The 14,820-nt window shown below is 37.1% G+C and overlaps 1 protein-coding gene and 1 long non-coding RNA gene across 3 annotated transcripts in view; one reads left to right on the forward strand and one right to left on the reverse strand.

Annotated features, from left to right (window-relative positions):
- The window catches only part of Usp45 (ubiquitin specific peptidase 45), a 45,882-nt gene that overhangs the window by 17,825 nt on the left and 13,237 nt on the right, over positions 1-14,820 (forward strand). For both annotated transcript variants that reach the window (XM_090338381.1, XM_090338383.1), the window contains exons 6-9: positions 6,477-6,619; positions 7,002-7,097; positions 8,880-9,010; positions 11,388-11,475. In XM_090338381.1, coding sequence (XP_090194507.1) covers positions 6,477-6,619; positions 7,002-7,097; positions 8,880-9,010; positions 11,388-11,475 — 458 coding nt within the window. The remainder of the gene's footprint in view (positions 1-6,476; positions 6,620-7,001; positions 7,098-8,879; positions 9,011-11,387; positions 11,476-14,820) is intronic.
- The window catches only part of LOC150059891 (uncharacterized), a 39,949-nt gene that overhangs the window by 3,322 nt on the left and 21,807 nt on the right, over positions 1-14,820 (reverse strand). Inside the window, exon 2 of the long non-coding RNA XR_016536482.1 lies at positions 10,789-10,847. This is a non-coding gene — a long non-coding RNA (uncharacterized LOC150059891). The remainder of the gene's footprint in view (positions 1-10,788; positions 10,848-14,820) is intronic.

Below are 14,820 nucleotides of genomic sequence, written 5' to 3' on the forward strand. Positions count from 1 at the left end.
TGGAAAACTGGAAGTGGCACTGTGGCTCAAGGAAGCCTTGAGCAGAAAACTCAGGGACAGTGCCCAGGTCCTGAGTTCAAGCCCTACAACTGACTTTCTCCCATTAACCCCCCCCAAAAGAAAGTTGATATCAACATTTGATAGGATGCTGGATCTGATTTTGCAGTTTTTTTTTAAAAAAATAATAACTGTGAAGACGTAGAAATTTTGGTAATTTCATATTCCTTCTGAATTACCATGTTTTGTTTTTTGTTTTTTTTTGCCAGTCTTGGGCTTGGGCTCAGGGCCTGAGCACTGTCCTTGGACTTTCTCAAGGCTAGCACTCTACCACTCTACCTCAGCACCACTTCCGGCTTTTTTCTATGTATGTGGTACCTAGGAATCGAACCCCAGTATTCATGCATGCTAGGCAAGCACTCTACCACTAGTCCAAACTCCTGGCCCATGAATTACTGTGTTTTAAAGGATGTGGAGAAACCTACTTTGTGGTTGCCTGTTTAAACAGTGCCATAGTGAATCAAGTACAGTAGACTAATAAGAGCATTCTGAAATAGTTATTCTAATCTACACTAACAGAGCAAGGAAATTTTGTTTGGAAAATTTGTTTGGAGAAGTAGATTTGTTAACTATCCAGGCTGAAAGGAAATGGCTTTTTAATAGGTCTAGGGAATTCTACAGAGCAGAAAGGAGTTTTGTGATGCTAGGAGATAGTGAGAAGTGAGACTCAGTAGGTAAGTAGGAGCATATGTTTAAACATTGTTAATTTAGAATTTCTCCTGAAGGCAGTTTTGTATTTTAGCTAGATTACTTGCAATATGAGGACAGGAAGATTTCTTGACTTGTAATATGAAGACAAAAGTACACATATACAAACACATACATCTGCCCATTCATTACACTAATATCCTATTATTAAATAAGTATTTCTAAGGAGAATGATTCACTGGGAGTTTTATTTTGAGAGTAAGCAGGTAAGCTAATTATTATGCAATTTCAAGGTAGGGGAGTTAAGGGGCAGTAAGTTTTTCCTTTTCAAGATTAAAGTTCATTGCAGCTGAAGAAGTGGGCAAATTACATTATTACTACATGACTGGGTTAGGTAATTGCATTAAGCAGTTGAGATGAACCCCGGTGCAGGTTCCCAGAAGAATGCTTACAGCTGTGTTGATTTCACATCTGAGGTTCAGCTTTACTGAAAAAATAAAAAATAAAAACCCTCTTGCCACTATTGAATTATTGAGTAAAGACACCATCTATCACACAAGATTGAAAAAGGTCAAATAAATGATCTTGTGAAACCTAGTCCAAAATACGTATTAAAAGTATACATGAAGGCTGGGGGTCAGCTGGGGGGATAGGGAGACTAAAAACTAGGCAAAGCAGAAGAGAGGGTCTGTAGGGCAGTGAAGCTACTCAGATGACACAAGGGTGGATATATGTCATTATGTATTTGTCCAAATCTATGAACTGCACACCACAAGAGTGAACCTAATGTATAGTCTGGACTTTGGGTCATAATGATGTGTCAGTGTGTGTTTATAACAGACCAACCATTCTTATGGGAATGCGGAAGGCTAGCCACATGAGGGGCAGAGGCAAATGGCTCAATTTTGCTGGCAATATATGTGTGTGTGTGTGTGTATATACATGTATATACATACACACTACTTTTTACAAAAGTAAATGCAAGTAAACTTAATGAACAAAGCAAATGATAATCACAGTTTCATAGTCTATCTTTTTTGTGTTGTCGTGGCTGTCATTTTAGTTACACCATATTTCAAAACATCTTGAGGTCTAATTTTTAGGGTATTAGATTTTTCTGTTTAGAAAGAAAAAAAAGAGTTCTTAAAGTGAATATGATTTAAAACAGCTACACTGCCAAACTGAGAAAATTTCATTGCCTCTGTAAATGAAATTATAATCATTCTTAGATGTTATAAGTTGTCTTACTAAAACACATATACCTACATTTGCTAATAATTAAAATGCCAGTCAGATACCTCTCTTTTGAACTAGAATCTTAACTTTCAACAAATAACTTTTATTTTCTTTATATCTGTCTGTCTTTTGGTTTGTTCTTTTAAAGCAAAATCTTTTCTCCATAGCCCAGGCTGGCCCAAGCTTATATCAGTCTCCCTGGTGCTGAGAATAAGCATATGCTACTGTGCCACCATGCCCAGTTTGAGCAGATAATACTAAACAAGTACACAATATGTATACTTAGTTTAAAGAGATTTTCCTGAAATAATCTTTAATGTCATATATTTAAGGCTTAACATCACTGTGCTGTTTCTATAATATTCTTTATGTTCTAGACAATAAGCAATTTAGTATAAATTGTTCATAGAGTATGTGACACCCTGTAGACATTTGATGAGTCAATTGAATTTAAATTGTTATGTATTAGAAAACTTACTTGCACTTCTAAAATACAAAACTAAAATATTATTCTGTTTGCTAGTTAAATTAATGATCTGATTTGTTTGATACTCACGTCGTCCAGTTTTATGGTTAATGTTGATATTTTTTCACAGACTGACATGGAAAGTCAGCAGAGCCTTGCCACGTGTGTGAAGTGGCAATTTATCCATGAAATAAACAGTTTTTCTTGGCATTGCCCTGTGGACATGTTCTTTTTGGCAGTGCTGTCCATATTTGGTGGCTGTGCATGGAGAGCCAGGTGGTGCTGAAAAGCATGGCACACTGAAGCGTGGACATATCTAGCTTTGACATTTGTCAACCCTTACTGCTGAAGGGAAGGGGAAAATCTGTTTTTCCATATGTTTATGCTTTTTTTTTTGCCTGCAGTTTTGTCCAGATGGTATTATGAACATTGTTTACTTTGGGATGTTATCCCAGATGTTTAAAAAAAAATGAATTGGTACACACACACACACAAACACACAAATTATTTGCATGTTATTATTTTAAGCATTTAAATATAATTTATTTCTGGAAATATTTTTACAAATGAATGTGATTATTTACATATGGTAATATTCTGTATTTCTTTCTTCCAACCACTCAATTTTCATATTAAAAGTTAAAACATTTTCAACATTATTATTTTACAACTATTGTTTAAAACTATTATTGTTTTAAAACTATTTTTTAACATCAGAAATCTTTTGAGGAGTCATTTATCAGAGTTTCATATATTTAAGTCTGTAAGAATCTGCCCTACTGCCTTTTATAATTATTATAATTCACAATAAATTATTGATGAGAATGTAGGTAGCAAAATGACAGTAGAGTTATAATTAGAATATTATTATATCCTTGAGAAATACTGATTAATCTTTCTAAAATTGAATTTTGTAAATGTAACAATCACTGGGCCAGGAGTTTGGCCTAGTGGTAGTGTGCTTGGCTAGCATGCACGAAGACCCAGATTTAATTCTCAGTACCACATACATAGACGTAGAGCTCTAGCCTCGAGAAAGGCCAAGGACAGTGCTTAGGCCCTGAACTTAAGGCCAGGACTGGCAAAATAAAAAAGGGTGGGGGCAGAAATTTGGCCTAGTGGTAGAGTGCTTGCCTTGCATGCATGAAGACCCAGGTTCAATTCCCCAATATCACATACATAGAAAAAAGCTGAAATTGGTGCTGTCATTCAAGCTACTATGCTAGCCATGAGGAAAAAGCCCAAGGACAGTGTTTAGGCCCTGGATTTAAGGCCCAAGACTGGCAAAAAAAAAAAAAAAATCACTAACTGCTTTGCTTAAAAAGATGGAATCATACTTGGATTGGATTTGAATTACTCTTTCATCTTGGATGTCTTAAAAATAATTATGAAAACATCAATTGGCAACAGATAGAATGAAAGTCTAAAACTTCTTTTTCTACATGGTAGTTGGGCTAAGAGGCAGATTGCTCAGTCTGCAAACTCAGCCAGATCCATGGCAGAATTTCAAGAATTTTAATACAGAGAAGAACTAGCAAGACAGGAGTCTGGAGTCGAGAATTAAATATAACTCTTTAATATCTGGACACCAGTAACTTCTTTAAAAAGCAAACAGGAAACTGGGTGCTGGTGGCAATATGCCTATAATCCTAGCCGCTTAGGAGCCTGAGATCTGAGAATTGCAGTTTGAAACCAGACTGGGTCATAAAATCTGTGAGACTCTTATCTCCAATAAACTACCAAAAAGGTTAAAGTAGAGCTGTGGCTCAAGTGGTAGAGTGCTAGACCTGAGTTCAAGTCCCAGGATTTGAACACACACACACACACACACACACACACACCTACAAAACAAAAGAGAAGGGAAATTTAACTTTATTAAAAGATACTGCAGCATCAGATAAAAGTTATTAGGACTTGGAAGAGCGATCTTTTTCAAGAAATAGATTTACATAATGAAACAGAAATCTCCAGCTCATTTTTCTCAATGAAATAAGATGTTTCCACATTTTAAAAGAAAAACACAGCTGAGGGGGGTGGAACACAGTGGCAGAACAGTTGCCTAGCATGTGTGAGACTGAATTTAGTCTCCAGTCCTATGAAGAAGTTAAAAAATAAAAAAAGGAAGGAATGAAGAAGGTGGGAAGGGAGGGAAGGTAGGGGGAAGCTGAGACATGAAAACCACAAAGCCAGTATGAAGGGCAAACTAATAAATGCCAGCAGGTACAAGAGTAAACAGAAGAAAAAATATGAGAGCAGACAAGTAATGTATTATAAAGATGGCTCATGAAAATAGGAATTTGGCACAATATTCCTTTTGATGGGACTACCAGAGCTGTTTTTTCAAACATTTAAATGATGCTTCCTATGCTTTGTACTCTCAATTTTTAGCTTATTTAAACTTTATGAAACCTCAGAGAAAGTCTATTAGTTGCATTGAATGTTAATGGGACTTAAAAGTATATGCACATTTTCCTCCCCCAAAACCACAGGTACAGGGGTCTTTGAAGCAACAGAATAGATAAAGCATTAGTCTCTCTCTCTCTCCCAGAGTTCTAGTTCCTAATGGAGAGATAGAGGGGAGGGAGGGAGGGGGAAGAGAGAGGGAGAGAGGGAAGGGGAGGGGGGGAGAGAGGGGGAGAGAGAGAGGGGGAGTCAGTCAGTGCTGGGGCTTGAACTTAAGTCCTGGGCACTATCCCTTAGTATTTTTGCTCAAGTTTAGCTGTCATTATGCCACTTGAGCAACAGCTGCACTTCTGACATTTTGGTGGTTAATTTGGAGATACCAGTCTCACAGACTTTCCCTATCTGGGCTTGCTTTGAATTGTGATCTTCAGATCTCAGCCTCCTGTGAGCTGCTGGTGCCTGGCATTTTTGAATTTTAATTCTGAGAACAGAAACTCACAAAAACGTGTAACATAATGAAATCTTGACTTATTCCTACTTCTTATTAGTTGTACTTCTCTTATTGGAAACTCCTCCCATTCCCTTTTTCTTCATTTACAAAAATCAGTTTTTACAATACTAGTTTAAAAACTATGATCATTTTTGTGTCATTCTGTGAGTAATCTATTACTCTATCCTTATTTACGTTTTATTTTTTTGTCTGTCAGGGGCTTGAACTCTGGGCCTGGGTGTTGTCCCTGAGCTCTTCATCTCAAGACTACTGCCATACCCCTGGAGCTCTAGCTCCACTTTGTTTTCTGGTTGTTAATTGGAGATAAGAGTCTCATGGACTTTAGTGCCTGGGCTGGCTTTAAACTGTCATCCTCAGATCTTAGCCTCCTGAGTAGCTAGGATTACAGGTGTGAGCCACCACATCTAGCTATCCTTATTTACATTGATGGCCAAATGAGCACTTGTGAATTTTGGGCTACTTCCATCATTGATTTTGAGCACTTCTTTATTGTCTGGTACATCAAAAGAAAAACAGTATAGTTTGCTTTTTCATCGTTGCTTCTCCAGGCTTAGATTCAGCGTTTTCTTCAAGGATACTTCATTTATTTTAATAGGAAATGCTATTTAGAAGCTAGGTCTTTTCTATTTGTTTTTCAATTATTTATCTTTATAATTAACTAGAATTTACCTAGAAGATGATGTGGCATATAGCTCTTTTATATTTAAATAAGGTTAAATTAGCTGCAGTAGCAATAAAATATATCACCAAAGACATTTGTGTTATATTTGGTCTTTCAGGAATACTAAAAGAGACAATCTTATTTACTCTTATTTATTTATTTTTTGCCAGTCCTGGGGACTGAACTCGGGGCCTGTGCACTATCCTTGAGCTTTCCTCAAGGCTAGTGCTCTACCACTTGAGCCACAGCACCGTGTTTGACTTTTTAGCTTTCTTCAAGGCTAGTGCTCTACCACTTGAGCCACAGCACCATGTTTGGCTTTTTCTATGTAGGTGGTACTAAGGAATTGAACCCGGGTCTTTGTGCATGCTAGGCAAGTACTCTACTACTAGGCCAAACTCCCAGCCCCTAATTTACTTTTAAATCATAAATGTAAATGAACAAATGAAATTTAATTTTAATCTCATATCAGTGACAGTTTCTTTAACTTGTAGATGCATTTGCTCGAATCCTAAAGCTTTGTGAAGAGAAGTATGAAATAGGAGAAATAAAGAAGGGAAGACAAGCCATCAGTGTGTCCTCAGTGAAAGGAATTACAAATTTAGGAAATACCTGCTTTTTTAATGCTGTCATCCAGGTAAAAGCCATCAAAAAGGTTTTTTTAATAAAATGTAATTAATTTATATGGGTATTAGCATACATACAGACCATCAGATGACCGCTGGATTTTTGTTCGTTTATCAGTCTTTTCCTATTTTTTTAGCTTTTTTGTCCACCATCAAACATTCCCCTTTGCTTCACTCCATGCTCCCAAAACATCCTCTGTTTTAATATCTATAGTATCACTGTTTGGTCTGAATACTTAATTTATATTATTAAAATTAATTTAATCTTAAACAATTTTAAGGCTTATTTTTTTTGCCACACTAGATGAAACTCTGTCAAGTATTAGTTTCCTAGCTTCCCAAGATCAATGGCACAAGATAAGTGAATCTGAATTTTATTTTACTTTTGTTTAGAACTTGGCACAAACTTACATACTTACTGAAATGATGAATGAGATAAGAGAAGATGGCACAAAATTGAAGATTTCTCTTTCTCCAGATTCCCAAATGGTAAGAAGTTGGCCTCTGTGAATAATACTTGTTTTCAGAGGAGCTACGAATATCATCAATATAAACTTTTCTGTTTGTCAGATTTGTAAACTGGGATGGTAGTTGGTGAACTTTAAATAAATAAAGCAGGAAGACTGTTGAAATGGTTTTGGGAAAGATGGGAGGAATAGTAATAGGGCGAGACTAATTGGAATATTTTGTAACCAGGTGTGGAGATGTAATAATAAAATGCCCCTGCCTGTCAGATAATCAAAATAATTCAAGCACACTTTTTGAAAGCAAATAATCCACAATTTTGAAAGCAAATAATCCACAAAAGTTTCTAAAATCCTAACTTTAGGATGAGGTTCAAATACATCTTTGAACCAACAGTTTAAAAATACTGAGATTTAAAAAAAAATAACACTGGAAAAAAACCCAAACATTTTGGCTCTGTTGAGCAAAATGCACAGACTACTATTTACTATTTTGTAGTTACTGGTGACATTAACTTAAATTTAGCACACTTGTTCTTAGATTTAAATACTGAGCATCTTGAATTTTTTGAAGTTTAATTTGGTAATGGATTTTTAATGGGAAAGAAAAAAAACAAGCTAGCAAAAAAACAAGAGCTGATCATGACATTCAGAGCTGGCCTAACAACTCCACACCCTTTCCCTCCCTCCTCTGCCTCCCCCCTTTCCAGTTACTCCACATTCAAATCATCTCAGAGGAAAGCAGCCACAAACTAGCTGTCTCTGAGAGAGAGAAAGTAAGGGTATCTAAACAAAAACAGAGTCTCTGCAATTTAGAAAATTTTCAATATCCTTTCTCTTGGCCAACATGAAAAGTGAAGAGTATGTACTCATTGGCATACCTAATCACAGAAATACATGTGATGATACCATGCTGATGACATCCTGTAGAGTAACTTGTCACTTTTTACAAATAAAGTCCAAATCCTATAAAGGTTCTTGTGCAATACCGTCTCACTGAGACACCCCCTCCCCCCAAGATGTGTTCTAGCTCACTGCACCACGTAATCAATTCACTTTATTTGCTTTGGCTGTATTCCTGATAGACTTTGACTGAGGGCACTGACACAAGTAGTAATGGTTTTAGTTAGAAATGGAGAACTAGCACAGGGGTGTGTCTGTATTCCTGGCAAGCATGAGGGAGGTTGGCAAGATAGTCTGGGCAGTACAAGACCCCATCTGAAAAAAGCGGGGGGAGAAAGGTTTGAGAGAGAAAGAAAAAAAAAAGAGAGGAGAAATCCTCTTAATATACTTAATATATCCTCTCACATTCTGAAGTTTGTATAGTTTATGATCTGTACTTACAGCACTTCCAAAGGGTTTATGATCTATATTTATGATCATTGTACATAGTTTCTGATCTGTATTTTGGTAACAATTAGAATTATAAAGATATTTAGCCCAATGTAGTGATCTAGATTACACTGTTCATACCAGGGGCATGTTTGAAAGACAAAAGACAAGAAGGGCACTGCTGGTTCTACCTATTATCCTAGCTATTCAGGAGGCAGAGCTCTAAGGATCTCCATTCAAAGCTGGTGCTTCTAGACTCTTACCTCCAGTTAACCAGCAAAAGCCAGAAGGGAGGTGTAGATCAAGTAGAAGACTACCCTTGAGTGGAAAACTCAGCTAAGCAAGTATTGGAAGCCACCCCTTCCCTATTTCAAATAAATGTATATACAACATACCAGGTATCAAAGTCAGATCATAATTTTTAAAAATTAAAAGTTTTATATTTCTGAGATAGATTTGGTCATGTTTTTTAAAGGACTCCTTAATGGTGGAACTTGCAAGCCCTGGACCACTGACCTCAGCCTTGTTCCTGTTTCTTCACAGCATGAAGGAGACAGAAAAGGGACCACTTTCTCCTAAAGTTCTTTTTAACCAGCTTTGTCAGAAGTGAGTGCACCTGTAGTTTGAACGTACACAATCTCATTACAAAAGATTAATGTATTCATCACAACATGGGATGTTTTAGTCCAACTGTCATATTTCTGTGAATGCTCAGACTAAAGAAGGAAAATCTGTGTGCTTCATACAGATTTTCATAATCCCTGAAGAAGTGATAATTCCTGTAATAAGGACTTGGGAGCTCACAGAGATGAAGTAGCTGAACAAGTCAAGTACTTGAATGATAGAGCTGATAATCATATAGAATTCTTGTCTTTGATGTAGTACAGTAAAAGAAGACCATAGAGTTGTAAACTGCATAAAAAGTATAAAGATAAAAGGTAATCTAGCTTCCTGTTTTGAAATAATTTTACTTGGTTTTTGATGCTGAGTATCTGACCTAGTGTCTGTGTACATGGAACAAACACTATGCCACTGTGTCACATTCTTAGCCTCTAGTTCCTTATTTGTAAAGATGAGCTTTGAGGCAAATAGAATTTTAAGGTACAATTGTATATTTTAAGCAAAATCCTCAAGGCTCTGCCTATCTACACATGCCAATGTGGGCCTGACTTTCCATTTTTAATCTTTTTCAGATGCTAGATTATTTTCATATATATCTCACCTATAAGATATCTTGGGAAGTGGATCCAAGTCTCTACACAAAATTCATTTATGTTTTTCTCAAGTATAAAGTGTAATTCATGTTCATTAGGAATTCCTTAATGTTGTACATTTAAATGAAAAAAAAAAAGTTGGTTTTTTTTTTTTTTTTTTTGGTTGTTTGTCAGTGGTGGGGCTTGAATTCTGGGCTTGGGAGCTGAACTGTCCCTGAGCTCTTCAGCTTAAGGCTACCGCTCTACCCCTGGAATCACAGCACCATTTCCAGTTTTCTAGTGGTTAATTGGAGATAAAGAGTCCTCAGATCTCAGCCTCCTGAGTAGCTAAGATTACTGATGTGAGCCACTGCGCCCTGCTAAAATGAAATATGTATTTCATGGAGTCTTAATTTTTTGCCTGAGTTGACCTTAAACTGAGATTATCAGCTTGAGCCTCTGTACCTGGCTTTGCATTTTATTTTCCAAGGCAGAAAGATAAAGCTGAGAGCACTGACTCATACCTGCAATCCTAGCTGCTCTGGATGGTAAGATCTGAAGATCAGTCCAAGCAAGATTCAAAGCCAGTCCTGGCAGGAAGGTCCCTGAGATTCTTTTTTTTTATTATTATATTTAATAAAAGGGTAACATTTGCCAGATAGAAGGTGCATTAATTCACATATATTGATACCCTTCCACATGTCTTGGTCCCATTACCCTCCCCCCCACCCCCCTCTTGGTTTTCCCCCCTTCCCTGTCCAATTTCAAGTAACCAAATACAAATGTATCTAATATATCAGATAACAAAGTGAGATATTGTGTCAATATGAGATAACAAAGGAACAGCAAAAGAGATGAGATAACATAGCACATTAAGGACAGCAATCATTCATTATATGGCTTTTGTTTCAATATCCTAAAGGTCCATTCAATTAGCTTCATACTATACGGCCTTATGTATCAAGTTTTTGCTCTCTTGCAAATCTCTGCTAGTAGAGCCCAAGGTTTCTACAGGTTATGATGAATGAGGGAAACCATTGAGCCTAAGTTCCTTTGAGTCTGGCTTACTTCATTTAATATGATTTTTTCTAAGACTTTCCATTTCCTAACAAATGGAGCGATGTCGTTTTTTCTGACAGCAGCATAGAATTCCATTGTGTACAAATACCACAAGGTCCCTGAGATTCTTACCTTCAGTTAACTACTAAAAAGCTGGAAGTGGCATTGTGGCTCAAGAAGTAGAACACCACCTGGAAAATAAAATTAAACAAATAAAAAAAAGTAGAGCACCTGCCTTGAGTGAAAAAGCTGAGGGACAACATTGGGCCCCAAGTTCATGCCCCTGTACCAAAAACTTAAAAAGATGATAAATGTGGCCTTATCAAACTCACAGTGGCTTGGATTTGAATGGATTTTTGTTATTTTGGGGGTTTTTTGCTAACAAAATTATTCCCTTCTGAGTCCTCCTGTGTAAGCTAGAGAAGATAACATATCTCAGTAGTTTGGCAATTAGATGACTTAAACTATGCAAAACTACTGTACTTTGCTTGACATGGAACAAAATAGCTGCTATGTATTAAGCAATGACTCTATGTCAAGCTTAATACATAGTAGCTGTTTTGTTGCCAGAGCATACTTAAGATCAAAGAGTCACATCTTTCTGTTAGGTTGGGAAGGTAATGAATGAAATCATTGACTGTTATGTCAAGGACATTTTGAATAAGAATAACAGATTGTTGGCAAAACAGAGTTGATTGTTATTTATTTTCCTGGTTTACATTTTATGACAGGGCACCTAGATTTAAAGGTTTCCAACAGCAGGATAGTCAGGAGCTTCTTCATTATTTGCTGGATGCAGTGAGGACAGAAGAAACAAAGGTAATGTTTCTTAATACTCTCTTGAAGAGAAGCATGTAAGACAGGAAAAATTAATTTTTCCTATAATCTGAAAGTACAGTATGAAGTCATTTGAATGTTTTGGTATTCTGGTTTTTTTTCAGTAAAGTTATTTTCTTTATACTTTTCTGAGACAAATTGTCCATTATTAGTGCCTTTGTCTGCAAAAAATTCAACTAGCTTAAATAAAGAGTAGATATTTTAATTGGGCACTGTGGTACAGTCTGTAGTTCCAGATACTCAGGAAGATTACTTGAGCACATGAGCTCAAATTAGCCAGACAGCATAGAGATATTACTCTTTTTTTTTTTTTTTAATTGCGGGGCCAGGAGTTTGGCCTAGTGGTAGAGTGCTTGCCTTGCACGCATGAAGCCTTGGGTTCAATTCCTGGGTACAACATACACAGAAAAGGCCAGGAGTGGTGCTATGACTCAAGTGGTAGAGCTCTAGCCTTGAGAAAAACCCAAGGACAGTGTTTAGGCCCTGAGTTCAAGCTCCAGGACTGACAAAAAGACAACAAATAAACAGCAACAAAAAAAGAAAATACTAGTACCTTACTCTATTCACAGAAAGCTGGCCATTCACAGAAAGCTTTTTCACTCAAGGCTAGAGCTCTGCCTCTTGAGCCACAGCACCACTGCCATTTTTATTATGTTTGTGGTAATGAGGAATGGACACCCCGTAGCTCTGTAGCTTCGAGCATGCTAGGCAAGCACTCTACCAGTAGGCCAAACTCCCCACCCCAGAGGTTGTACTTTATATTATGAAATAAATGCACTTTACCTGTCCTGGGCCTACATAGAATAAACTAGTTGCTCTCAATTCACTCATACTATCAGTTAACTCATATAACCATACTAGCATGATTTTTTTTCAGAAAGAAATTTGCAGAAATATTTGAGTAGTAATGTTATTATTGCAAATGGATTCAGATTGGCTCTTTGCATAATATTTTTCACAGTATTGTGTAATGTCTTAAAACCTCATGCACTTTGATTTTGAAAGCTCTTATCTTTCTAATGCTGTTTGAGGGCAACATTAGCATGGTGTGGCAGAATTAAAATGCCAAGTTTGTGGGTCTGTCCAGTCTCATAAGAATAGCCGTGGTGGTCAGTTACAGTGGGTACTCAGGCAGGAGCTGTATTGTCTGGCCTGGGAACACCACAGCTGTTAATCGTGCTGTGGTTGAAGTGTGTCACTGCCATGTGTTTTTGACTGAAGAAAAGCTGCCGTGTTAGATCTGCCACCAGAATCTTTAGAAATAAGAATTACTGACCTCCTTTCATATCACTCATTCCTCTTATTGTACAGTTGAGTACATTATTACCGAATTGACTATAATGATACAGGATTATTTGTGCAGACATTCTGCATTTTTTGTGTCCAAATTAGTCACATTTACGAAAAGCAGTTATTTAAAAAATTATTGCTATTATAAAAGTGATATATAGAGGGGTTACAGTTATGTAAGTCAGGTAAAGAGTACATTTCTTTTTGGACAGTGTCACTTTTCCACTCACTGTCTCCCAATTTTCCCTGCCCATTCACACCCACAAGTTGTATAGTTCATTTTCTCTCAGTAGGATCAGTGAGAGATGTTTAGCTTCCTATGAATTCCAAACCCCTACATCATCATAGGCAATTTAGTGCTTGTGTCTAGTTCAAGATCTCCTTTATTCAATAGATACCTCCTGTCAATTCATATCTTCTTTGTCAGCTTCTAAAAGAGTTGGTGTCTTTTTTCATGAGCAGAAATCTATCATTACATGTATTTCTAGATTTAAAATGTATATTTATATCCCAGGAATGGTCTTTAAAAGAAATTCTAGGATTGTTGAACAAAGAAATGTAACTTGACAGCTGGATGCCAGTGGCTCACATCTATAATCCTAACAATTTAGGAGGCAGAGATCTGAGTATCCCAGTTCAAAGCCAGCCCAGGCAGAAATGTCCCCAATTAACCACTCCCAAATTGATAGTGGAGCTGTAGTTCAAAATGGTACACTACTAGTTTTCCCCAACCACCCCACCCCACCCTACCCCTGAAAAAAAAATCTTCCTTGAAGGAATAACTTTAAATAACCAGGATATTGAGCATTCTTCTTATATTTATTGACCATGTGTATGTATTTCTTTTGAAAATTGTCTTTTCAGATCACATGTCCATTTATTAACTAGGTTGTTGATTCTTTGGGGATCAGTTTTTTTTAAGCTCTTTGTATATTCTGGTTATTAATCCTTTGGTAGACTTAGAGCTGGTGACAATTTTCTCCTATTCTATAGGCTTTCTCTTCAATACAGTGATTATTTCTTTTACTGTACAGCTTTTTGGTTTGATGCAATGCAATTTGTCCTTGCTTTTTTACTAGCTGAGAAATTGGAGTTCTATTCAGGAGGTTAATGCCTACACCAGTATGTTCCAGTATTTTCTCTGTACTTTTTTTTTTCTGGTACTAAATATCATTTTTTTTTGCCAGTCCTGGGGCTTGAACTCAGGGACTGGGCACTGTCCTTGGGCTTCCTCAAGGTGAGTGATCTATACTTGAGGCATAGCATCACCTCTTTTTTTTTTTTTTTTTGGTATATGTGGTACCAAGAAATCAAACCCAGGGCTTCGTGCATGCCAGGCAAGTACTCCACCACTAGGCCATATTCGCAGCCCTGGTCCTGAATCTTTTTTTTTGGAGGGGGGGTGGTATCATAGAACTTGAACTTGGCCTGGGCTCTGTCCCTGAGCTCTTCAGCTCAAAGCTACCACCCTACCCTTGAGCCAAGCCCCACTTCCCATTTTCTAGAGGTTAACTGGAGATAAGATTCTCAGGTCCTTCTGTGCCCAGGCTGGCTTTGAACCTTGATCCTCAGATCTCAGCCTCCTGAGTAGCTAGGATTACAGCGTGAGCCGCCACGCCCAGCTGGTCCTGAATATCTTTGATCCACTCTGACTTGATACTAGTATAAGGTGAGAGTTGGAGATCTAGTTCCAGTGTTTTAAAGACAAGCTCTTACTATTAAAAACCAAGGTGTTCTTGTGTTTGTTGTTTTTAATGTACTATATGAAGTTATTTCTTTTCTCTTTTTTTTATTTGTTTACTTGAATTAGGCAAGGAAAGGGGGAAAACAAGATGATGAGACAAAGGATGAAGTAACTAACAAAAAGTAACAAAGAACCAGTATAACAGCAAGATAATATATTAGAAAAGAACCTTGCAACTGGGGAGGGGGTGGAAAGAGAGAAAATGGGAGAAAAACATGGGAAAGGGTAACAATGTTCAAGAAGTAATGTATTCACCATTACCTTACAAATGTAACTATAACCCCTCTATACAT

The sequence above is a fragment of the Megascapheus bottae genome, chromosome 8, assembly GCF_031878675.1.
Source record: "Megascapheus bottae isolate mThoBot1 chromosome 8, mThoBot2.hap1, whole genome shotgun sequence".
In the NCBI taxonomy this organism is placed as follows: domain Eukaryota; kingdom Metazoa; phylum Chordata; class Mammalia; order Rodentia; family Geomyidae; genus Megascapheus; species Megascapheus bottae.